This window comes from Ambystoma mexicanum, chromosome 8, assembly GCF_040938575.1.
Source record: "Ambystoma mexicanum isolate Mex_15411 chromosome 8, UKY_AmexF1_1, whole genome shotgun sequence".
In the NCBI taxonomy this organism is placed as follows: domain Eukaryota; kingdom Metazoa; phylum Chordata; class Amphibia; order Caudata; family Ambystomatidae; genus Ambystoma; species Ambystoma mexicanum.
Genome location: NC_090929.1, coordinates 289140487 through 289164672, shown reverse-complemented (window position 1 = coordinate 289164672; position 24186 = coordinate 289140487). Strand labels below are relative to the sequence as shown.

General features: G+C 44.2%; 1 protein-coding gene across 1 annotated transcript in view; it reads right to left on the bottom strand.

The window, feature by feature from the left end:
- WHRN (whirlin) overlaps positions 1-24186 on the bottom strand; it is a 1326895-nt gene that overhangs the window by 527206 nt on the left and 775503 nt on the right. The window contains exon 3 of the mRNA XM_069609683.1: positions 5554-5679. Coding sequence (XP_069465784.1) covers positions 5554-5679 — 126 coding nt within the window. The remainder of the gene's footprint in view (positions 1-5553; positions 5680-24186) is intronic.

The window sequence follows — 24186 nt, the reverse complement described above, 5'->3', positions numbered from 1 at the left end:
TGAATTAGGAGTAAGTACTGGCAGGCATCAACCTGCTCATTCCTCCTTCCCCCTACCATCTCATAGACCAGCCGTGCAAGGAAGTGGTTCGCTGGAATGCGTCTTATCCGTTTGCCCATCAGCTTGTACTTTCTGGTGCAAACATGTACCTCTTTACCATGAATGGTGGAGCAGCGCTTACAAATACACAGTGTCTCAGTGGAGGCTAAATGCAAGCATTGCTATTAACACCTAGTGAGCAAGCCCTGCATTCTGCTAGTGTCTAAGCACTACACTGCTAGGGTGCAAGCACGCAATGCACAACCTGTTACCCCCATCCTGCATTGGCAAACTGTACACTTATGCATAGTATAGTTAGCTCAGCGGGTTTATCACTTGCACACATTTTAATCATATCACAGTCGGCGCCTGGTATTGCCAAGAGAGGGGTTCCTTCCTCCTGGCGGGTGACAATGTTCACTCTCCTTCAAGAGGTCTCGATTCTCAGTTCAGTTTAAGGAGGTATATGCTCCTTCCCCTTTTCTTCTTAAATTCTCACAGTCAATCTGTTTCACTAACCTGCCCGACACTGTGGTTTAAAGATTAGTATGGGTGAGAGTATTATTGCTCAGCTCGTCTTCCCCAGGATTGGTTTCAATGGTCTTGGTTTTAATGTCTCTTACAGTCACAGCCAACCTGGTACACTACCCTTCCAGGTCCTGTGGCTAGGAAGATCCCACAGGATACAATTTGTTTGTGTGTGGTGGTCCAAGACCCTTATTTCTGTTCTTTGTGCCTGTGTAGCAAACCGGGTACATTCACCTCGCAGATACTGCCACGAGGAAGATTGCCTTGGATGCAATCTTCATATGGGTGCGGGTTTCAGACTCGCTTTTCTTCTGTCACCCCCTTTCCTTGGACTTCCTTCCAGTCCACCAGGGTCCCTAATCCTGTATTTGGGGTCTCTCCCATTCAGGCAACTTCTGCTACTACTTCTCTACCCAATAGCCAGCGTACCTTGTTTTTTGGTACGCTATAGCTGTGGGTCTCTTGTAATGCCAGGAGTCTGCTGTGGGAGTTGGTCTTCGCTCGCCGTCCTCAGGCACTTCTCTGTGGACTGGCAGTGGTAAGTGAGGCTTCAGGGATGCAACTTTGCTTCCTCACGTCTCCCTCAGGAGCTTCTGCTTGCTTGCATGGAGAGCGGTCTCTCTCCTTAGAGCCAGCTTCTCTCCTTCTCACTCCCTTCTTAGTGTCTCACTCCGCCTGCCAACCGAACTTCCTCGCACACTGCTCTCAATTGTCCATATTGACTAGACCGCACTGTTAAAGCTTGCGTGGTATTCATCATTCTTCTGCGCTTCTTCGTCCTCTCAGTAGTTTTGCTTTGATGTTCAATTGGATGGCCCTTGTTCTTCTTTGTCTCAGTACATGGTATAATATTCATGTAGTCTACCATACAGCATAATATGGGAGAGGTAAGGACTATGTTACCCTGTGGTGTGTGTAAGGGTATGGGGGTTTAATAAGGGTATCCATATACTGTTTTCTCCCCTCCATGTCGTCGCATGAGAGGTATCCCTCCCCATTCAACCCCCACAGAGATTATTGGACTGCGACTGCACAGCCCTGGCCACATGAGAAGGGTTCCCCCTCATGGGAGAGGGTACCACATCTAGGGATTCGTCACAATGCCTTGTATATCATTGCTTGCAATCAATACCTCACTGGTTCCATTGATTACATTTTTGGATTTCACTCTTGATTCTTCACTTAACTTTCTTCTGTAACTCGTGAGCAGCAAATGGGTTTCCATATGTATGTCCCAAGTCTCCACTATTGCAACTCCTGCTGTCTACTTCAGACTTCCAACCACAGCTGGCAGTCTGGATCTACAAAGAGTTAATTATGCTAGCTCGATCATGTCCTGAATTTTGGAGATTGTGCTCTTTATACAATAGCAGAAAGTATCTCCAGTTTAAAAGGCCAGATACCCAAGCTTTAATAAAGAACACATTGTGTGATCCTTTATATCTTTCATAAGATCTGAGTGTTAAACCCAGTGAAGGAACCTATGCTCTGACAACCACTATTTCAAAATCCCTTCCTCTATCCACCAGGGAGGTGGTAACTTTTCTAATCAAATCACACAGATGCTGGAGTGATCCACCCACCTTAATTCAATTTAGCACAGACCTTAAAACCCAAATTACAAAGACTCTAATACATCCTCACACAACCTATAGCCGATGTTCACACAAATGCCACATGATCCTCATACAGTCTCCAATAGCCTTTCACTCAGCCCATCAAATAACTGCCACCCAATCCTAATGAAGCCTCAAATAGGCCTTCACATAGCCTGTAACCAATCTTTGTGCAGCCTCTAAAAGATGTGCACACAACAGTCACCTCAACCTCATATCTCCACAGACATTCACACAGCCTCCAACAGATCCTCATGCAACCTACAGCCAATATTGCTACAACTGCCCTTTGTTTTCATTAAGCCTCCATTAGACCTTCATGTAGTCTCCAACAGGTATTTGAAAATCCTCCAGCCATCATTCACACAATCTCCACCTCATCCTCATATAATCTCCAATAGACATTCATGCAGCATCCAACAGATCCTTCTGAAACCTACAACCGATGTTCACACAACTGCTGCATTCTCCTCATTAAGCCTCTAATTAGACCTTCATGTAGCCTCCAACAGGTAACTTGACAATCCTCCAGCTGACGTTCACACATCTGCCACCACATCCTCATATAATGTTCAATAGACCTTCACACAGCTTTCAACAGATCCTTGTGCAGAGGCCAGCCAATGATCACATAGCTGTCTCCCGATCCTCATACAACCTCCGAACCTTCACACACAGATACTCACAAAGCACATCAAACCCAGTCATAGGAGAGCCATAGTCAGCTGCCAATTGCACATAAACTCAATAAATCACATAGCTCTCAAAAGAGCCTCAGATAACCTTAACAGACTTGCACAATGTTTTGGAAAAGACCCTCCCACCACAACCAATAAACACCCCTCACATAGTCCCCAACATTATGTGATTTTAACGAAAATAATTTTAGAGAATTATTTTTTTTACAAAACCAAAAAAAATCACTGAATTTCTTTATTTTTTATTTTGGGGGTTCCCCCCAACCCCTCCATTCCCATATGTTTATACACCGACCAAAGTCCTCCCCACCTGTATTAACCCCATACCCCGCCCCTATATATATATATATATATATTTTTTTTTTAATAATATATTTTTTGCATTACTTTGCTTCATTAAAAAACATATATATTATTGTTTCTTTAAAATCACAGGATACCATCTCCTACTGCCACCAACTGATCCTGTTTTAGATCCAAGTGATGCCTCATGCACCTACATCAGTCATGTTCCCTCCTTCTTTCTCTTTTCTTTCCTGTTAAAGCCGGGATCTGCAATCTGTGGCTCTCCAGATGCGTTGTTCAGTTCCATGTGATAATAAGGAATGAACCAATAATGAAAACTTTATTAAGTAATGAAAGATAACGGAAAAATATCAATTTTTTGGGGTGTTTCAATTTGGCCCCCCCCCAAGCTCACTGTTTCCCTTGCTTTGCTACCAGACTCGAAGCCCCTTCCCACCCATTTTAATCCCTTACCCCATCCCATATATATTTTTTACACAAAATTCGATAGGTTTTTGTTATTTTGAATTTGTTATTAAAGTGATTTGTTATTCTCAATTCATTAAAATCACTGTATAGCACCCTTTCAGAGCAGGCTGTTCATCCTCTCCTTGTGAGGATTTGATTCACAGTGTGCACTTTACACATGGCCAACACACCATAGAAGGTGGACAGTAGGATAACTTCAAGTAGCAGTCACCAAAATGCTTTTCAGGGACACATATCATGCATGTTATGTTAACAGAATCTGTAGAGCGCACTGTCACCCAAGGGTATCATGGCGCTCGGACGAGTGAAGGTAGAGCACAGGAAACTAATTACAACAGGAGGGATTTCAAAAGACGTCTGAATTCCAGTCAGTTAACAGTGGATTCCAGAGAAAGAGGCAGCGCTGTCACTGAGAAAGCACAATCTCTGATCCTAACACGACGGGAAGAAGGAACAGTAAGCAGACAAGCCGAGCCGGAGCGAAGAGAATGAGCGGGCCAGTAATGGAAGAATGCGCCCTAAAGATAACTAGCAGCAACACCATAAAAGGCCTGATGCACCAGGCAAAGAAACTTGAATTCAATTCCATTTGCCACCGACAGCCAGTGAAGTGAGCGAAGAACCAGTGTTATATAATTCCTATAAGGGATATTCATGGGTACCCTACCCGCCAGGTTCTGTAATAGCTGAAGCTGATGGATCAGGCTCTTAGGCTGGGCATGATATAGCGCATTACATTAATCAATGCGACTTAATGCCAGGGCGGCGAACACCGGTTACCAAACCTTTGGGGGGAGCAGAGGAAGGACCTTCCTAAGAATCATCAGATGGTAGTGTCAAGCTTTGCAGACAGCTGCCACCTGGGCACTCCACCGGTGCCAGAAAAGGCACCCAGTGCCGGGAGACAGAAGGCTGAGGTCCACAGTGAAGGAAGGGGGGCCCCCAACCACAAGAACCTCCGTCTTGTCGCCATTAAGCTTTAGCCAATTCTGATTCATCCAATTCCCCAAGGCTGCCAGGCAGAGACTAAGACATGATGACACCTCAGCCTGGTTGAGATCTAGACGTACCAGGATCTGGGTGTCGTCAGCATAGGCATAGCATCGGAAGCTGAAGAAGCGGATGAGGATCAGAAGAGGCTGCATATAAATGTTGAACAATTTTGGCGACAAGGCAGAGCCCTGGGGGACACCGCAGACAATGTGAAACAAGGCAGAGTGGGAGTAAGAAGAGAAAGCGTCTGACTACGCTCCGCCAGAAAGGAAGTGAACCAGGCAAGAACTGAACCCGCCAGGCCAATCTTAACCATGTGAGATATTAGAGTGAGGTGGTCAACAGTGTCGAAGGCCGCAGAGAGATCCAATAAAATCAGGACTCCCATCCTGCCACTGTCAACCAGCCTGGTCAGATCGTCGTGAACCGAGACCAGCACACTCTCAGTCCCCCACCCAGGACGAAAGCCGGACTGGAAGGGGTCGATACATCATTATGACTTTGTTTCTAGTTATCCTGTTCCATATCCATGGAGAAGGCATAAAGATGATAGACCAGTCTAAGTGAACAGTGTGTGGCTATTTATGTCATTGCTGTCAAATAGTGCAGGAAACAGAATGTTGCAGTAGCAGGAGGGCCTCTGGGGAAATCGAAGACTAAGGCCGGAAGGACTGGAGCATTACCATTTCCCACTCCCTCCAAGTCTTTCAGAGGCCCTGTTTTGAAAAGAGTTCCTTAATTTCCATGTAGCTAGTCTGCCACCATAAGCTTGGCCCCTTCTGTGAGACTCACTCAGCTCATATTGTCCTGCATTTCAGAAGCACATCATGGTTTTGGAATAGGACAAAGCAGGAGCGGTCTCTAATCTGGATACCATCTTGTGGTCATGTAAGTGACACACTCACCTTTAGTCCAGCACTCTCTGCCTCCGACCCCCGGTCGACACCGGTGATGTAGATGCCCAAGGCGTACTCAGCCCCACCTCGGATCATGAGTCCCAGGGACCTGCCCTCGCTCAGCACCAGGTTCACCTGCAGAAGGAAGGAGAGAAAGGCAAAGGGTAAGGGTGAAAAAAACATGGTATGCACGCCTGGATTGGAGCTGGGTTCTCCTGGATCTGAGAACTGGTAAACCATGTCTACCCTGTCCTTGGATTCAGAAAAATCCAGTTGCTCTTTCAATTGGTTCAGTTTGTTCAAACTGCTTTAAATGATGCCCAAGTCGGGCTTTAGGATTGTACTCTGCAGGAACAAAATAGGTACAGCTTTTCAGTTTTAAATGGTGTGCAATCTTTATCCTGTGGCCGCTACATTATAGGAAACACCCCTCTCGAGCTATTGTCCAGTTGTTCATGGTTAGTATTCTGAGGCAAAGGTTTATGTAAGGGGTTTGTGAGACCAATCCCCTCATCATGCCCCTCATCCCGCAGCCCACTCCCCATCGATGGTGAGATCCCACAGTAAATACCTTCCATTTCCAGCACTGAAGGTATGTACATACACATAGATATGCAAGAGAGTAAGGATGCGGAAATTTGCTTTTTATGCAGAAAGCTTCAGATTTGTAGGCTGAAGTTAGCAATTTATTCAGGGGTATCTAATTAAAAGCTCATTTAATTTACTGAATAGTTTGTTTTCAATGCTCTGCATTCAATGAGACGTTGGGGTCCTTATACTAAGGGCGTTAATTGCAATCAGGGGCATGCCAATGTTAGCACTTACATGCTGGTGAGTGCCCTATATGCAATGTTCAACTTTTGCAAAACAGTATGCACAAGTAAAGAGTACAAATAGGTGAAATCGCCTTTGCTCCTTGCTTTCATGCTCCATTCCGTAAAACATGTTAAATAACGCCTTCAAATTAATGAATTTCGGATGACATTTACAATTGGAATATGCCGGTTTAACTCTAGCCTCAAAGACATGCTGGCGTTAAACCATGAAGACAGACGAGGCAGAAACATTATTTTCATTTCGTACCCCATTTTTCACCTTCAAGTAAAATGAACATATCCCAAAGTGTACAAGGTGAGGGGGGAAGGGCTTACACCTTGCTATTACATCTGTTTTCTGCATTACAAGGCTTTGAAAAATAGCCCCACGGCGGAGCCATTTTTTGAGTCTTCCATTATGTGGAGCCAGGGACCGGTTAAGTTTGCACTTTAGTGCAGCCATGCCTTGCCGCCAAATATTCCTCATTTGTATGGCAGAGTGCAAAAGTGGAGGGCAAAAAGGAAACAAACACGCTTGTACACTGCTCTTTGGTAGTACGCTGTGCAAATGAAGTAAACGCTTCCTGCCATTTACACACGACATGCAGCAGTCACAATGGATTCCTATGAAGCCCGCCTACTTTTTGCTGATGCAAAAAGCTGTCGGACTCCATAGAAAACCACAGCATTTGCGTAGGGATGAAAATCCATGCTGGTGCAAAAGCTGTAGTATTTGCATAGATGAGAGGAAGGGAGTGGTGGAAACGCATCTCCACCATACAATTTAGGAAAATTAGCTTTGATGTGAATGAATGGAGTAAAAGCCTTATTCAAGGCTATTACACTAGTTGTTTAGGATAAAAGTTCCTAGGAAATTAGCGCCTGTGTCTTTTTGTATGAAACTGCTTAATGTTTTACAACCTATAGAAGGATGTGCAAGTATGGCATAAAATTAACCAAATATTTCAGTCTGGGCTGTTAAACATTGATATTGTAATATCTGTGTATGGGGCAGATCTCTAAGTGAATCAACATTCACACTCGGGGAATTCACGCCCGCTGCTTGCAGCCACCTGAGGCCCTTCCCGGGTGGCACCATTTAAAAAAAATATGTTAATGTAAGGAGGCAATGGGGAGCCTTTCCCTCTTGCCTCCCCACCACGCTCGCCCCTGAAACAATCCTTCCCCTTTACCCACTCCCTCCCTCCCGTCTTCCAGCCGCCATTGAAATGGAAACAGGATGTAGTCCCTTTTCCTTACGGCGGCGCCCATCTTTGCAATATTTTTTCTTTTCCTCGGGAGAGTGGCTGCTCATGAGGACAAAAAAAACACATTTGCACCTAGGATTAACCCGGGGTGCGAATGGCGTTCACCCTTGCTGTGGGGGGTTGGACATGGCCTTTAACAGCTCACTGCCTTTAACAGCCCACAATGGGGCTGAAAGACATAAGTGAATAACTAACTTTCAAAAGAAACCAGGCACTAAGCGTGCTACATTTGACCCAAAGCACTTGTATGTTGGTAAGAAAATAAACAAGTATTTACCACATGAAAATCTTTGATTACACAAATTAATGAGGGTCTATATGCAATGTAGAAGTATTTACACACTACTACTTTCTCTTCCATTATTCAGCCATTTGACTATTTGACTTTTTATGTCACTATTATGCCTATGACTCTGGTTTTCTCCTTTTTCTGATTCACTTCAGTCTTCTATTCATGACTGTCTCAGTTGCCAATTTCTACACACTCTCACTGTCTTCATTGTAATCCTTCTGAAACTGATCTTTAGCTTTTTCCTGCCCCTTCCGCTTACGACTGTCCTTCTCCTTCAAGTATTTGCTTTTATCCTGATTCTCTTTCACTGTCTTCTCAGAATCTAGGTGTTATTGTTAACTCTTCCCTTTCTTTCAATCATTATAATCCTACTCTTGCTTGTTCCTGCTATTAGCACTGTCATTTTCACAGATTCTGAGTCTTTCTTACTTTCTCGGCTGCTAAAACCCTTATTCTTACTATGGTATTTTCAGGCCTTGGTTACTGCCCATCTCTTCCGTTAGGCTGCCTGTCCCTGCTCTTGCTCCCCACTACTCTGATGTCTATTTGCTCAGTCAGCTCCCACTCTGCTCTCACATTGTCCTGTCTCAAGCCGCACTTCACGGTCTTCCTTTTCCCACCTGTCTTCAATTCCATTTTCTCTGCATCGTCACCCACACCATCGCTTTTTTTCTGATGTTGAAAATGATCCTACTCAGACATTTGGTTCTTTTTCTTTACTTATTCTGGACCGTTCTCACACCTCCTTGTGTGCAATCTCGCTTTTGCTTTTTTGCCCTCCTAATCTCTGGAATAATCTTCTTTTCACTATTTATTCTTCTCCTATGATTTCTACTTTTTATTCTTTTCCTCAAAGCATCAATTTGGCTAATACATCTTCACTGTATTTGTTGCACACACAGACTACCTCTACATCAGTTCAACATGAGAATAAGATTACTTGTCATGGGAAATAGCCCCAAATATGCGACCCTCACTGTTATGCATGTCAAAGCACTAACGCCCATATACCACAGATACAGAGGAGACATATGTGTGGTTACACACGCTTATTAAAACGAATGGGAGTTGGAAATTTCCACCCTATCCCTAATCCAAGAGGAATTTCCCTACCTCAACCCAAAACCAATGGGTCTGTCAGTGTAAAGATGTTCAAACAAAGAATCAGTCCTGTGTCCATAATCCCAATCTGTCCTTCACACTCTAAAGTAATTTCAATGTGGAAAGGGTACTGTGTCCTGTTTCTTAAAGTGTTCAAATAATCAAACTTCAACATCAAAGTTCAAATCCAACAAAGGTTTTCACATGGACAGAATATTCACTTCCTTCAGGGAAATCACTCCCTTCTCCAAGGGTTCTCTTCACCTCCAATCCTTAAGTTATACTTCTTCTTAAGGACCTTTGTTTTCCTTCATGAACTGTGTTCACAGTTTATAATTACAATATTGTCTTTCTTGAGATCCTTCTCTTACAGTTCATAATTCTCAAGGGCATGAACTATCCTTGCAATACATCATAATTTGCATCCACATGTATCTTCACCTGTTATACTCTCCTGCCAGGACTTGGTTACATAATACTTAAACTTAACTTCCCTGGTATACTCTTCTGCCATGAATTTGTTACAGAACACATACACTTGACTTCACCCGGTATTCTCTCTTGCTGGGACTTTGCTACACAGCACATTGCCTTTCTTTCTCAGATAGTATTTTAAGTGACCTATTTACAACTTGGTTGCCACAAATATGCTTTTATTTGTTTAATGACTTCCAGCTTATTTTCTCTCTTTGTTTCTATGAAGCAGTATAGCCTGCTTGACCATCCAGCATACCCCTTATGTGATTTAAGCCCTTTTGTAGTTTCTGGCTTCCTTTCGCTTTCGTTACTTTCTTTCTCTAGTGTTTCTAGGTAATAATTTCTGTACGGTGGCAACTCAGTTACCCTTTTAATTTCCCTTGGCTTACCGTTTGCCTTTGGTATTGCTTTGTCTCCATCTACTTCACTGATTTGGCTCAGTGTGCGCTCCTTTAAGTGCAGTCCTACTACCGTGCCTCTTTCTTTGGTGCATGTTTCCCACCATTTTCTTCTTTCTCGGGGTGAACGGCTGGTACCTGTTTCTCGCCTTCCTGACGTCAAGTTTGCCTCCCTGCCGTTTCCCGCAGCGTATCTTCCTTCAGTGTGGTGTCTACATTGCTGCAGGCCATCTGGCAGACCCACATCTCCAGCTCTCTCCTCTCCTTCCTACTATCAGCTGTGGCTGACTTGATTTTAAAGTTCCTGGTTCGGTTATTCTTTTTCCAACAACTAGATTGTTACATTGTATGCCCAGTCCTAGTAATCATCATTAATCTATTATTCTTTCTCTTGTCTGTGGCTGTGGTTCCTCCTCTTGAATGGCATTGAGAAAGTGGATAACAGGCTCTATTAGGAGTGTTCCTCACTGCTCCTGACTTCTTCCTCATCCCAGTAGTCAGTATATGGTCTCTTATGGGATTTTGGGAGGAAATTAAAGTAGATCTAGTAGGGAGTTGGGAAGGAGTATTACAATATGCCATTATAGTCTGGGGAACAGTGGAAACATCCCTAGAAGGGAATGGAGCTCATGTGGCTTTCCCCAATGATGCCATCCTATCTTCCAGAGGTTCACCTCCACATCGGTGGTCCTCCCTCATATAGCTGTCCCCAGGTTCAGGATCAGGTAGCAGCTGCCATGCCCTGACCATATGAGGAGAGGTTAACTCAGGGAATGGAGGAATTACACCATCGGATTCATCACATACCCATGAACATGGCTTCTTACTGCTTTAGACATCTCTGCATTGCTATTTAGATCCATGTCCGCATGAGTTGTTGCGATCTACAGAACTGCCTCACTTCAGTAGGACAGTGCTGCTTTTGAAAACGTGTATGTTTTCATGATTTGACCAGATGCATTCATTTCTGTATGACTTTGGAGCCTGCTCTTGCTTTGGATTTAAATGTCCATTTTCGTAATTTTCAAATATTGGTACATTGGGCAAGACAGCTCAAAGGTTAAGCACTCACCTCTGACATGTCTGTTCAACCTGCAGGGCCAAAGTTTAAATACTAGCAGGACCTACCCAGATCATAATTCTTATTTTTATTATTCTCGTTATTATTATTTTTAGTAGTACAAGTAGTAGTAGTGTAGTCGTAGTAGAAACATTATTGTCCAATCAATCACTTTTATGTTTTAATGAGCAAATGTCCCCTACCTATGACAGGATGGGACACCACAAATAACCACACTGACTCCCAGAGTAGTTCCAAGGGTATTTATTGGGCCTTTACAGATGGAATGGGTTCCAGTCTTAAGATTCCTCACGGTATATTCGGGTCTTAAGGATTGGAGATAGGGCTGTCCCTCTCTATCTCCACTTCCCCAGTCTTTTCCCCGTCTCCCTAACCTAGGCGTACCAAATAGGGGTGTTAATATTCTTGCCAATGATGACCCCTAAATGTCTGATGTTCTAACCACTTTCTATTAGTGGCTTCCCTAAAGTGATGGCTGACTCCCCAGAGGGCCTTCCAGTCTTTCCCTGACCGGGCTCGCGTAGTGTTCGAAGGGAGTCATTAGGGATGGTCCTTCTTTCACCCAATGTCACACTCTTGTCTTTCACACATGGTTTTACCTGACCTTTGATTGCAATGGCTTTTAGATGTTCTGCTCCGGCCGTACTACTGTCCCTCCAATCTCTCACTCTGCCTTTCCACCTCACCCCTTTGATCTTACTTCCTTTCTTATTCCTGCTTTTACTATCAATCTGATCTCCAACTATTAATCCACTGATACCTCTGCTGTTATCTTCTCTTCCCTGTTCTCTCTGCCTCTACTACATGGCCTCTTGTTATTCTTCTGTTGTTCTCTCTGCTCCTACGACCAATCCTGTTATCCCGCTCCATGTCACTCTTACTACTCTTTCTCTACTACCATTTGTGCTGTTATTATCCCTATCCCTTTACTACCTTCCCTTCCTTCCGCTACTTTGTCAGTCGACTGATGCTTCTACTCACTAACTGTCGCTATCGCCCACTGCTGCCAACTACCAATCAACTGCCTATTCCACTTATTTGCTACTGTGCTACTCCTGCTACCTACTATTTCTACTGCCAACTACTAATACCTCCGCTACTACCACTGCCACTCCAGTACTCCTACTCTACTTCTCACACTCTCCCACGCAAACACTCCACAGGCCCTCTCCTTATAATGGCATCTGCACTCCTTTCGCTATTGCCTCCTCTGTCCTCCATCACTCCTGTCCTCAACCAATTAACCCACACCAAGCCCCTCACACACACACTTACTTATATACCTCAACCCCTCCCAGGATTGGATACTTACCGTGGCTAATGGACTTAATTGGCTCCAAGGGGTGTGTCAAAGGAAGGCCTTTAGAGGCTTAACATAACTCGTAAGCCCCACCCTCTTCATGCAATCCTGGCATACAAGCTGACAAAGTTTGCAGGGGATTGGTTACCCCTCTTCCTCCAGGCCCTCTCTCAGGCTTTTTAATATAAAGGTAATCCCTTGTGGTTTAGAGGGGTAAGGCCTATTTAAATATCTTTATTTCCTAAAACAAATTTTCTAGTGGGTGGCTCCCTATTTGCGCGGGCTCCATCAGATGAGGTCTGCCGGAACCGCGCAGGTGTTATCGTTGTTACGGCACCCAGTGCTCCAGATAAGAGTTTGAAGTGGGAGTATTTTACTCGCTATTTTGAAAGCTGGCAGTAAAATGATTTTTTAGGAAGTAAAAACATTACTCCCATTGCCAATGGGTATAGTTTATAAACTAGTAAACATATGTTCAATTCTAAAACAGAAATTACTTTGTGAGAATTACTTCTTTGCACCAAGTTATTCATGCATATTAAATGATACATTTGACCTCTTCCATAAATATAGGTGTTTCTTTCTGTGGTACTACATGAGCTTCTGGTCCAAATACATTCATGGAAGTTTTTGGGTAAAAGCAGGGGCATACGCTTCTATGTGTCCATTTCCCATTTTTACAGGGAGTATTGTTACTCCCTATTTTAATTTTTTGGGAATATTTTCCAATTTGTAGGGTGTAAAGTGGCTGATACACCCCTTACCACTAGGAATGACGGCACCCCCTGGTGCCGCGTACATCACTGATGCATCCCCCCGCGGCCAATATTGCTGCGTTTGTGGCATCCCTTGCTTTATATAGACAACTGCTGTGCGGTTTCCTTCTCCGGCGTCTCCTTGTGTTGTCCCCCTGCTACGTTCATCGTGGCACGCCTGCTGCCACCGCTGAAGGTGAGGAGGGTTGAGGGGCGGGGGTGTCCTTGCTCAAAAAAAAGAGGAAAGGAGTCGAGGTGAGGGCTCCCTCCATCCCCTGACAGGGGTCATTGTATATATTAAAAATAAGGATTACTAAATTATGCCTGCAGATAGTTCCCACAGAAGTAATCTGCAAGATCCAAAAATACAATTTACAACTATAAATATTGAATGTCTTACTTAAAGAAAAAAGTAAAATTGGACATTTCATTATTTTGACGTTTGAAATATCGAAATGTCTTTATTGTTACTATTTATTTATTTACTGTACAATTTCATTTTCATCTCTTCATTTGCAGTCTGTGTTATTATTCTGGGACTAATATTACATTGCACAGACAGTGTAAAATAAAAGAACCACTTCAGTAAAGACTCTTTGAACAACACCTTGATCACTATTAAAACACAGCGGAACAAATTTCCTATATTATTATTATAATTATTATATTTATTGATTGCAGACCTACCTTCGAGTGCTTTACAATCACAGGGGAGAACAGTATGAGGGAAGCAGAGAAACAAGGGACTGGGGAGCTTGGCATCAAAAGATCTACAAGTAAACAGCATAGGTAATAGTGAGGAGCAGAACACCCAGTCTCAGGTAGGGTGAGGAGTGGAGGGTGTGAAGATCTATGAATTAGGAACGAGCCATTCTTTGAAAAGGAGGGTCTTAACGTCTTTCCTGAACAGTGATGTTAGAGGGCGGGTCTCAGGTTGACAGGGAGGAGGTTCTAGAGTCTTGGGGCCTAGGCAGAGAAGGTCTGTCTTCTCATTCTTTTCTTCCTACACCAGCTCAAGTTCAGTTCTACACAAGTCCTTACTTCTGGTGGACCATATGCCTTTGGAGATGCTGAATTAATCAGCAAGGTAGCTTTGGGACTTCGGGTGACAGCCTTGTAATTGATGCAGGAGAATTTGAAGGTGACAGTGCAGTTTGATGAGGGCTGGAGTGAAGTGGTAACATTTGCTGAGACTTTTGAGGAGTCATGCTGGAGCATGCAGGACACATTTCAGGGGTACCAGGGTAGTTGCTGGAAGGCCTTCCAAAAGGGCATTACCATCATCCGGGTGGGAGAGGACCATTGCTTGGAGCAATCTGAAGTTGTTTTCTGGAATGAAGGGATTTATGTTTTGCAGGAGAGAAAGTTGTCACCAAGCCGTTTCTGTCTTCCATTTCATGTGCTGCTTGAAGGAGCGGTGTCTGTTGATGTCAAACCCAAGGTGCAGGTGGCAAGCTGGGTTGTGAAGCCCTTGAGGTCCATAGCAGAGAGCTAGGTCTCGATGTCAGAGTGGTTTGTGTTGTTGGTCAGCAGCAGGCATTCAGTCTTTGAGGTGTTGAGCTTCAGGTAAACACTGGACATCCATGCTCTAGGCTCTGCCCTTTTACTTGCTCCTCTATGGTTTCTTTATTCATCCATCAATACAGAGGACAATGGACCCAATGCAATGATTACTGACACCAGTAATGAAAACAATTTTTAATAAAACAAATTGGCATAATACAATGCAAGGCAATGCAAATAACAGACAGCAAGGCAAAATAACATGCAAGGTAAATGGGAGGATAGCTTGGGGGCTACTCACATGTCTTGGAAACAAGACAATGCGAGTATCAGGGGTTTGGTACCCAGACCTGTGCTTGGAGGCTGGACTCTTGCATGAACAAATAATTTCTTGTTTTGTAATGTTCTTTCCATGCTACAGGTACTCCGTTGGGCTATTTGCATGAATTTTGATTTCACAAATAATAATTTAGTGCAAGTCAGTATTTATTTGTTTAATTTCATGTATTTATTTATTTAATGCTGTAGCCTATAATGAACAAAATCACAGTGACAGAGAAGGAGGAGGCGCTGGTTGGAGGAAGGAGGTTGACAGAGATAGTAAGTTGCAGTGAGGCAGGCAATGGAGGGCAGAGGACGCAAAGGATGAAGCATGGGAGGTCATCCTCAGCACAACTTGTAAAATGCTTAACAAATCCTGTTAAAGGTGAAGAGCAGGAGGAAGAGAGAGTGGGCATCGATAAGAAGAGAGAAAAAAGACGGGGTGCTTGGGACTATTCAAAGCTGAAACCTTACATCGCATTCCAGATCCTAGTGAGGTTGGGGGCAGCAGGAGGAGTTAGAAAATAAACCTAGAAAAAAGGGAGGAATATACCAGGGGATATTCACAGCTAAACCCAAAGTTCACATTGAAGATCCTAGTGATGTAGTGGACAGGAGGAGGGAGTAGACAAAAGAATGAAAAAATGGGGGAAATTTAAGGGACGTCATTTCACCAAAATACCAGGAGTAGCGGAAAAGACATCACACGACCCTTGACCTCTAATGACATCACCGGAAGTGATGCCATTTAACCCCACCCCAAAGTGACATCACGGGAAGTGATGGCACACAACCTTTCACCCCTTGACAAAACAGGAGCTGGCATCACATAGCATTATCCTAAGTACACTACGAAAAATATGGTTACGATATCACTGTAATATATACATTTCATACAAGAATGGATCACCATCTGTATCATTAATACCAGTGTGTATAAGCCCACATTAACAAATTACTGTGAATGCAAGCAGAGGTCCAAGGAAAAATGATGATGTGTTATTATATGGCACTTACGCTGAAGCGCTCTATATTGGACAAATGTACATACAATATCACCCAACCTGTGTTGGTACTCATGTATCGAACGCAGATGAATGAAAGGCTGAGTTGGCCTTGCTGGAATTCAAACCTGCAGATCAGACACATTGTAGCAGTGAGAGCTCAACTCACTGAGCTAGCTTACCAGCTATAGTAGAATTAGCAATTACATGCCTGAATGTTCTCAAAGTCAGAAAGCAAATTACACCATGAAGTGGATACAATTAAACTGGTAACTGTGAACAGCAGGACAGTTCCTCTGCAGGTCAGGTGCACATTTGGCCACATGTCAAGCTTGTGCGGATCTACTTTTCAGACTTCAGAGGTTGTCAAATTACATATCATTGGGAGGGTTCATAACTTTGTATTAAAGAATTTTAGAGTAGCGCAGGGAAAACAGCGCACTCACACGGCATCCCATACTCTGGACACTCATTACCTCATACATGCAAACAAATATCCTGAACAGCATGCCAGGGAGATAGGAAAGATAGAGACATTACAATCAAGCATTAATTGTGGCACAATTAAATCATGGGTCACTATGTGCTATGGTCAAACATTTCTACACTGTACTCAAGCTTTTAGGCACAAGGATTTTGTCAAGTGACCGAAGTCACTGAGATGGAATGTATTGTGATGATCGTAACAGACAACGGCAGAAAAAAAAAACATGCTATAACTACAACTTGCGAAAAGCAAAATAAATGGTCCGAAATGGATGCTTATTATACTCTAAATGCTTTTTGGATGTTTTGTCTGAATTGTGAATTTGAGGTGTTTAAGAGCAGCCTAAATCAGAGTCTTGAACAAGAAAGCCAGCCACTCCAGAACAAAGAGCCATATGGTTCTGGCCACAGAACCAGGAGCTTCGGGAAACTTTTTTTGTAGAAGTCGTAAAGGAGTTACCTCCACAAAGGTAATCTCCCAAAAATGTTTTGTTACGGAGGATCATTTTTTCAAAACGGGAGAACAGAAAAGAGACTAGCTATACAAAGGTGAGAAACAGATTACCCCTCTCTATGCCAGTAAGGATCAAGGCTTGGTGATGTTCTGTACTATACCAAACATTAGTACATATATCATTTGGTAGACACACCATCTTATTTCCCTTGTGCTACCCCAATGGTAGCGCCACATTACTCTATATTATAGAACCATCTATCTATTAACCACTCTTATGTTCAATTATCAATACAAAATTTTATTCAATGTAAAAAAAATACATGTATTCAATAAAACCAATACGTAATATTCACAACACATTCCTAAAAAACATTATCATCTGTAAAGGGGTTAGTTAAGTTAATGAAACAAACTACATCCAACTTGTAGATGCTTAGCATAAGACTTCAGTTGTTCATAAGTCTTTTGTCAGTTGTCGATATGTTTCAGCCCTAAGGGAATATTGGACACCATCTCTAGTGCCTGTAAAACCGTTAATTTTCGTGGCCTTCTCCAGGACAGACAATTTCTTCGATGTAGTAATAAAACTTTCATATACCCCATAACAGGTTTGGCAGTATATCCAGTACAGGCATGAGTACAATGACGGCTTAATTGTAGCCGGTAAAACTTCTAATTTCAGAAATGGATATAGATTATATCACCCACGATTCATCGGCATCCCAATTTTGTTTGGAACTTTGGTCCAGACTGACACACGTTCATCTGGACGAGTCCTTCACATGAAGTGGTGTGGTCCCTCATAGAAGAGAAATCCTCATGCACACCAGAAAAAAGTGTGCGTATAAATTAGGCCATAGATCCGTGCCTTCCTCCTCCAAGCGTTCGCAAACAAAGCGGAACGAATGCCGTAGCGTAAGTGTTGTCAGTCATGCCAGCTTTGAATAGCCCCAGTGTTTCAGTCTTTAAGACATTCAGAGATTGTACATTTCGTTGCTGCAGGTTACGGTTACTAACAGTGCAAGTGCCTCTTGTGTTGATGTTGCTGTCCCTCTACACACAGTCGCTGGCATGTGGATGTGGGTCATCCTTTTTGAATTCTTTTTGATTTCTCGGTCAGTCCCGATTGGGATATATATGTTCACTGGACAGTAACTGACTGGTTACTTCCTTTGGGGCTATGTGCTATTTCTACATAGGTCTGTTCTTTTTATTTCTGGGATTCACGTAGGGTGCAGTCAGTATTAGGAGGTGATGGGAAACTTCTCGTCTTAGTGATTGGATTGGGCTATTCACTTTCTCTGGTATATGAGCAGCCGCTTTTTTCATTTGCACTTGCTACTGCGCCTTTTATGCAGTAGCTTTTTTGCCTAGGCCTTTATGCTCACATAAGTTAAATCCTCTGATCTGCATCCACATGGTATAATATGTGTAGGTCCTGACGAAGGTGGTCAAGTTGGGAACACCGCTCAAAATTCAATGTGAATGTTCCCTGTGACGTTAACCCTGGATGTCCTTTGCACCCTTATGGATTCCTCAATACTATTTTGGTTTTGCCTTAATTGGTTTAGGCCTTACTTTGGATGTACTCTGTACCACTATACAGTTCTAAAATTATTGTGTTATGCCCTAATTGATGCAGGCCTTTAGACTAGATTTAGACTAGGTGATTTACTTTTCATTTTTTGACAAAACTACATTATTTCGATTCAGTTTGCTGTAAGTGCATCTTTATTATGATATATACTTGCTTCTCTACACAGAAAATTGTAATAGATGCTCTTAATTTTTCTTATTTACTGTTTGTTTCAAAGTAATAAACTCTGTCTAGTTTCATTTTTGTTTCATCTTATGAATGATTGATGAAATGGGAAACTACTTTGTTTTTCTCTACCCATTTTTTGCAATCCAGTAGCAAAGTGTTCAGCATTACTCAGGGTTTTGATTTATTCATATATGAAATTATGTGGATTAACATTTGTAATGAATTCCTGGTGGGACCGTTTCTATTTTTGTGAGAGTGTGACGAGAGTAGCTTAGAATGGTGCCAGCAGCAGAGCTGTGAATTTGGATGGACGGGGAATCAGGGATGGTGCAGGTTTTGTTGTGGTGCAAGTTCCTGGAAGCAGAGATGTGGTTGGCCGCGGTTTGCCAGATGCAAAAGTTGTTGTATTAGCTAAGGTCTTTCTTCCGATCATGATGATGGAGGTAGGTGCTGTGTGATCAAGACCTCATCAGCCAATCAGGCCTCCAGAGGTCTGCATGCTTAGGTCACTGCACTGGTGATGGGAGCAGTTTGGGAAGGTTCCGGCTGCAGGGATGTGCAGCTGGTTGGGTGGGAGGGCACACATGCTGCTTTGCCTGAGATGACCAGTAGTATTCTGAGCTTGCATCCATTTAGAGCTCTCTCAGATGAATGACAAACACCCCGAGCAGTGCTATTTCAACCAGTAAAACACATATGGTGGGGTTCTCTGCCCAGATTATCCGTTGACCCATCAGTTTCCATCTGTCCTCTAAATGAACACCCATGCAGTGAACACCTATGGAGTGATATGTAGCTCCCGCATCCCTCGTGGCTACAGGCATTGTACAGCTCTACACACTACATATGGGTGATTGCAGAGGGATCAGGGTGCAATCACCCATCTCCCACCAGTGCCGCAGGAGGCACGCTTGTCGTGATAGGGCTAGGCTCTCCTCCAGGCACCCACCCCCATGGGGATGCACACAGTAGGAGTATTTATCGATTTGGATGTATTGTGGTCTTTTAGTTCCTCCTAGTTTATCCGTAGCAGCCGAGTCCATATGTGGCCTCAGCTATTTTGTTTACGCCTGTCCTATACGTTTCTTCTTGGGACGTTAACATCATATACTTGAAGGTTGAACTATTTGAGGTGGTTTTACAACACTTCACACTGAGCTAAATTCAATAGAGCGCCTAAAGGGGAAAGTCATGACTTTCCTTTAGTTCCCCGACACGTTCCCAGAACTAACAGACATGTTCTCAAAGAGGTTCTTTTTTTTACCTCTGAATTGCGCTGCTTGCCTATTTCAAATGCTGTCGAGGGGCAGCAAAGCGATCTTAAGACACACCAAGAAGAACCCAGCTTTAGAACCTGTGTTGCCATAGACATGAGGGTACTGCAGGCTAGACTGTTATACTATGTTATACTACGTTATACTATGTTATTAGGGTTCCTTCATATTTTTTGCCAAAAGGTCTCTGCAATCCAAAGTGAGCGGTTGATGGGGCCACAATATGGTAGGGGCTGACTAGCCACTACTTAACATACCACTAACACTTGAAGAGAGGCAGGGCAGCAAGAAGATTGAGGCAGAGCACACGGTGAAGGGCACTGAGTTCCACATGAATCCGGGAGGCAGAACTGAGAGACTGCAGCCTGCTAACTTCTCTGGGCTTTCCGGGGGATTGCAGAGCTGGAATGGAGCGCACTGGCCGCGGCATAAGTGTACAACACTGGACAAGGGTCTCCGATTTACTTTGCAGAAAAGACCGAGTGGATGTTTGGAAAGAGTGCAGCCTCGCAGAACACAACCCATCCCTCTGCGGGAAGCCTGTCCACAGCCTCCGGCTAAAGAGACATGGGCGCGGCAAACGATAGCACTGGGGCCCGGAAGCCGCCCAGCAGCGCGGGAACGCTGATCCCGCCTGACAGACCAGGAAAACACGCTGCGACCTTGACGTTCACCGCCAGCCAGCGCCGCGTTAACTAGGCGGGGTGGGGGCCTCGGGGCCTCGAAAACTTTCATGATGTGCCTTCGTCGCACCTGGGCCTCGCGTCCGAGGCCTGTGAGCCCGGCTTTGCTTAGAATGCAGCTCGCCTGGCAAAGGCCGCATCCTAGGCCCTACTTAAGGTCGCTGGAGGAAGCGCATATGCGCAATGAGGCGGGAAAAAGGAGACAGCCCAAGTCTCCCTGAACTCGAGGCAATCTCCTTCCATGGCGATAATCTGCAGGATACGGGACGCGTCTCCAAAACGAATGCAACGTCCTCAGATCTCTCCAAAGCAAATCCACTTTCACATGTGTTACTTATAAAAAGAACATACTAAAGGCCCCACATCTCCTTCCAGAGGGATGAAAGATAAGCAAACTTCAATAAAAGTGCTGAAAAGAGGGCCAATGTTTCCCGAAAAATATGACAAAAATTACCAACTGTCCCCAACATTGTTACATGGGAGAATTTTGTCGATCTACATATTTTACTTTCTTTTCCTTATAAGGTTTTGGCAAGAATCTATGAAGTGATATTTTGACAATGTCCCACCACTGTCTCCGGCCAAGCACTGGCATGTGTAATGCAACGGATACTGATCATAATCTGCATTACTCCAATTCATCCTTCCTCGTTTGGTCCTTCTGTAAAAATAGCTGTAACTTCCTTTTCCACACAACATGGAAAATCAGCGCCCAGGCACATGGCCTTCAGAAGCTACACCAGCGACTAGTGCACAGCCCTAAATTCCCTGCTCCTCCATGAGGCCTCCTGTTTATATACCCAATATAGGAGTGGCATAGTCATGTGGGTACAGGGGGGAGCGTTTGCTTGAGTACTGGAACAAGTAGGAAAGAATCAGCATAATCGGGATTACCGCTAAGCATCCATATCATTACCTCCTCATCCCGCTCCCTGTCACAGTAACTCATTACCTCCTCACCCCGCTCCCTGTCACAGTAATTATGTAACAAGAGGATACAACGAATCATGCTGGCGCTTCAAACCCATCAGACCAGAGAAAAAATATACAAAGGACAAGTTGCTTCAGTCACATCTAAATGTAATGATAAACTATGATGTTCGCCCTCTTCACAGGAGGCAGCAGTACGGTCACGAAGAAGCACACGTGTGCAGGAGGCTCTGAGGTATCTGCTCTGCAAATATCATGTAGTGATATGGCCCTGCTTCTGCACAAGAGGCCAACATCACCTTGGAGGATCTCGCCTGATTCTCCCCAGGAAGCTCCCGACCAGGCCCCTGCATAAGCCAAGGTAATGATGGGCATTGTTCCCTTGTTACAGAGAACTAGAGGAAGATTTCTGACCTGGACAAGCCCTCTCAATGACTACAAACAATAAATCACAGCCCATGAAAGCAGAGGAATGGACGAATTAGATAACATCACCCTGGCATCATTCGAAGATGCTGCAACACCTCTTCATTAGCAGATGGGTTGGGAATGAAGGCAAGAGTATGAAAGGATCAGGATAATAAGTCATCAAACTGGAACAGAGGATGGTAGAGACCCAGCTTCTGCTGCTTTTTATGTCCACCTACACCAGAAACCACTGCCTGCCGAATACCCGGTCCCATTGTAGCAGACCAGATGGTCATTCCCTCAGAATGAATGCTGTGGATTCAGATCCCATGCCCGTTCTGCGCTGGGCCTCTATAAATTGTAGATCCTGAGCTGGCTTGACATAGAACTTCTTTACACTCCTGAGGAGCCATGGGATTTCAGGAAACTGCTAACCACATATGTGTCTACCTCTGTGTTTAGACTGGTGGGGGATGAAGCAACCCACTGTCTGGATCAGGGTGAAGCAGTATATCCCTTGTCCCAGGTGGGCTTCCGGGAACATGCATACACAGGAAGATATGAACACCTCTGTTATTCTTTCTGGGTAAGGTTAGGTAGGGGGAACACACATTGAGAAAGAGTTAACTCAGGAGGGAAGCTCTATAGAAAACGTGCCAGGATGAGAGATGATGCAATCCCGTGAAGACACCCACTTTAAAGGCACGAATGTCCTAAGTTCCAAAGTCCAAATCCCTAAACTAAATGAAAAGGCCCCAGGCCATGTCTTAAGTCACTCACATCCTCATGGTGGTTTATAGTGCCCCAACACATGTCTTGATTCTTGCTGATGATGTCACATTCGCACTGGGGAAAGGTGCTCAGCCAATCAGGTGGCTGGACGAGCTGTCGAGAACACACTGTGTACCACCTGTTTCTTCCAGCTACCAGAGGCCCTTCCCTGGGTGGTGGGTATTGATTGTGGGGTGGGCAACAGGGAGCCTTTCTGTCACTTTTCAGGATTGACATGGCAGCTCCTGGGGATGGCGTTCCAAGTCTGGCAGTTGTAGGTGAGTTGTATGTTTTTCTGTCATGGTTTGTGCGCCAAGTGCGGATGTCCAATCCCTGAGACTTCCTTCACTGCTGAAGGACTTGCTTTCAGCTCTGGTTTGCGATTCTTGTCAGGGATTGTGCACCAGATGTGCTCTACTATATCAACCATGCTGCATACATGGGGTCACGAATGGAGCCTGGAGTACTTTGGAAGTTGCTTCCCTGTCTTTTAAACCATTCCGTCTCTCATGAGCCCGATTATCTAGGGGGTTCTTTCTATTATTAGCCATATATCCCCCTGCCCAGTCCTTTAGATCCGCTTTCCCAATATTTAGGAGGCACGCTTCTCTCGGGGTAATACTAGGGTCCATCTGCTGCCCCCTTTAATTGCCCAAGAGAAGACTGGGCTGCTCTAGGGTATCCATGTTCACCACCTCCACGGTTGCATCAAGGAGGATGTAGCTCCCCCTGTCCTCCACAGATTCTGGCTCCTTCTTTGGGGGTTAAGCATGTGACTTCATCCCATCCCTCCTGCTCTTCTGTTTGTTTTTCCTTGGTGCTTTTAGGCTTGGCAATGGAGTGTCTGCATATAAAGTGAATATTTGTCAGAGTTTTGCCTTGATAGTGTTCTAATGTGAGTACTTAGAACTGGAGTCCGAGACATAACCACATGGTCCGGGGACTACTTTCTTTTGTTGAGGGCCAGCCAGGTTAATGGTGCATGATTATGCAGAATCTCTTCCCCGCCCGACATAACTTTGCGGCACCCGTGACCCACTGAATGGCCAGGTATTCAAGCTCTATGATAGCTTAGTTCTATTCATGGGGAAATATCGCATGGCTTATTTAAAAGATGGGTTGCTTGAAAACCTGTCTTTCAAGGGATTGCGCATTGGCTCTTAAGACTAGTGTTTGCAGAAAAAATGTTTTTGAAAGCAGCCATAATGAATAGAGGGTTTTGGCACGAGGCATCCTTCAGGAACTGGAAGGATGATACTGTTGTTTGATCCCATGGCAATCTAGAAAGCTGTGAGTCACTTAGTTCATTAGTAAGGGGCGACGGAATGGTGAAAAACCTTGGGATGAACTGTATGTAGTATCCCGAAAGGCCCAGGAAGGTATGCAGTTATTGTATTACATCTACCGTATCAACCTTGGATTGCACCAAACCATTCTCCATTCATAGCCAACATATTTCTTTGGACTGAACAAGACAGTAGTTTGCTGGATTGGTGATCAACCCAGCCTTCCACAGGAATTGACCCAATGGGAATAGATATTGCATATGTTCT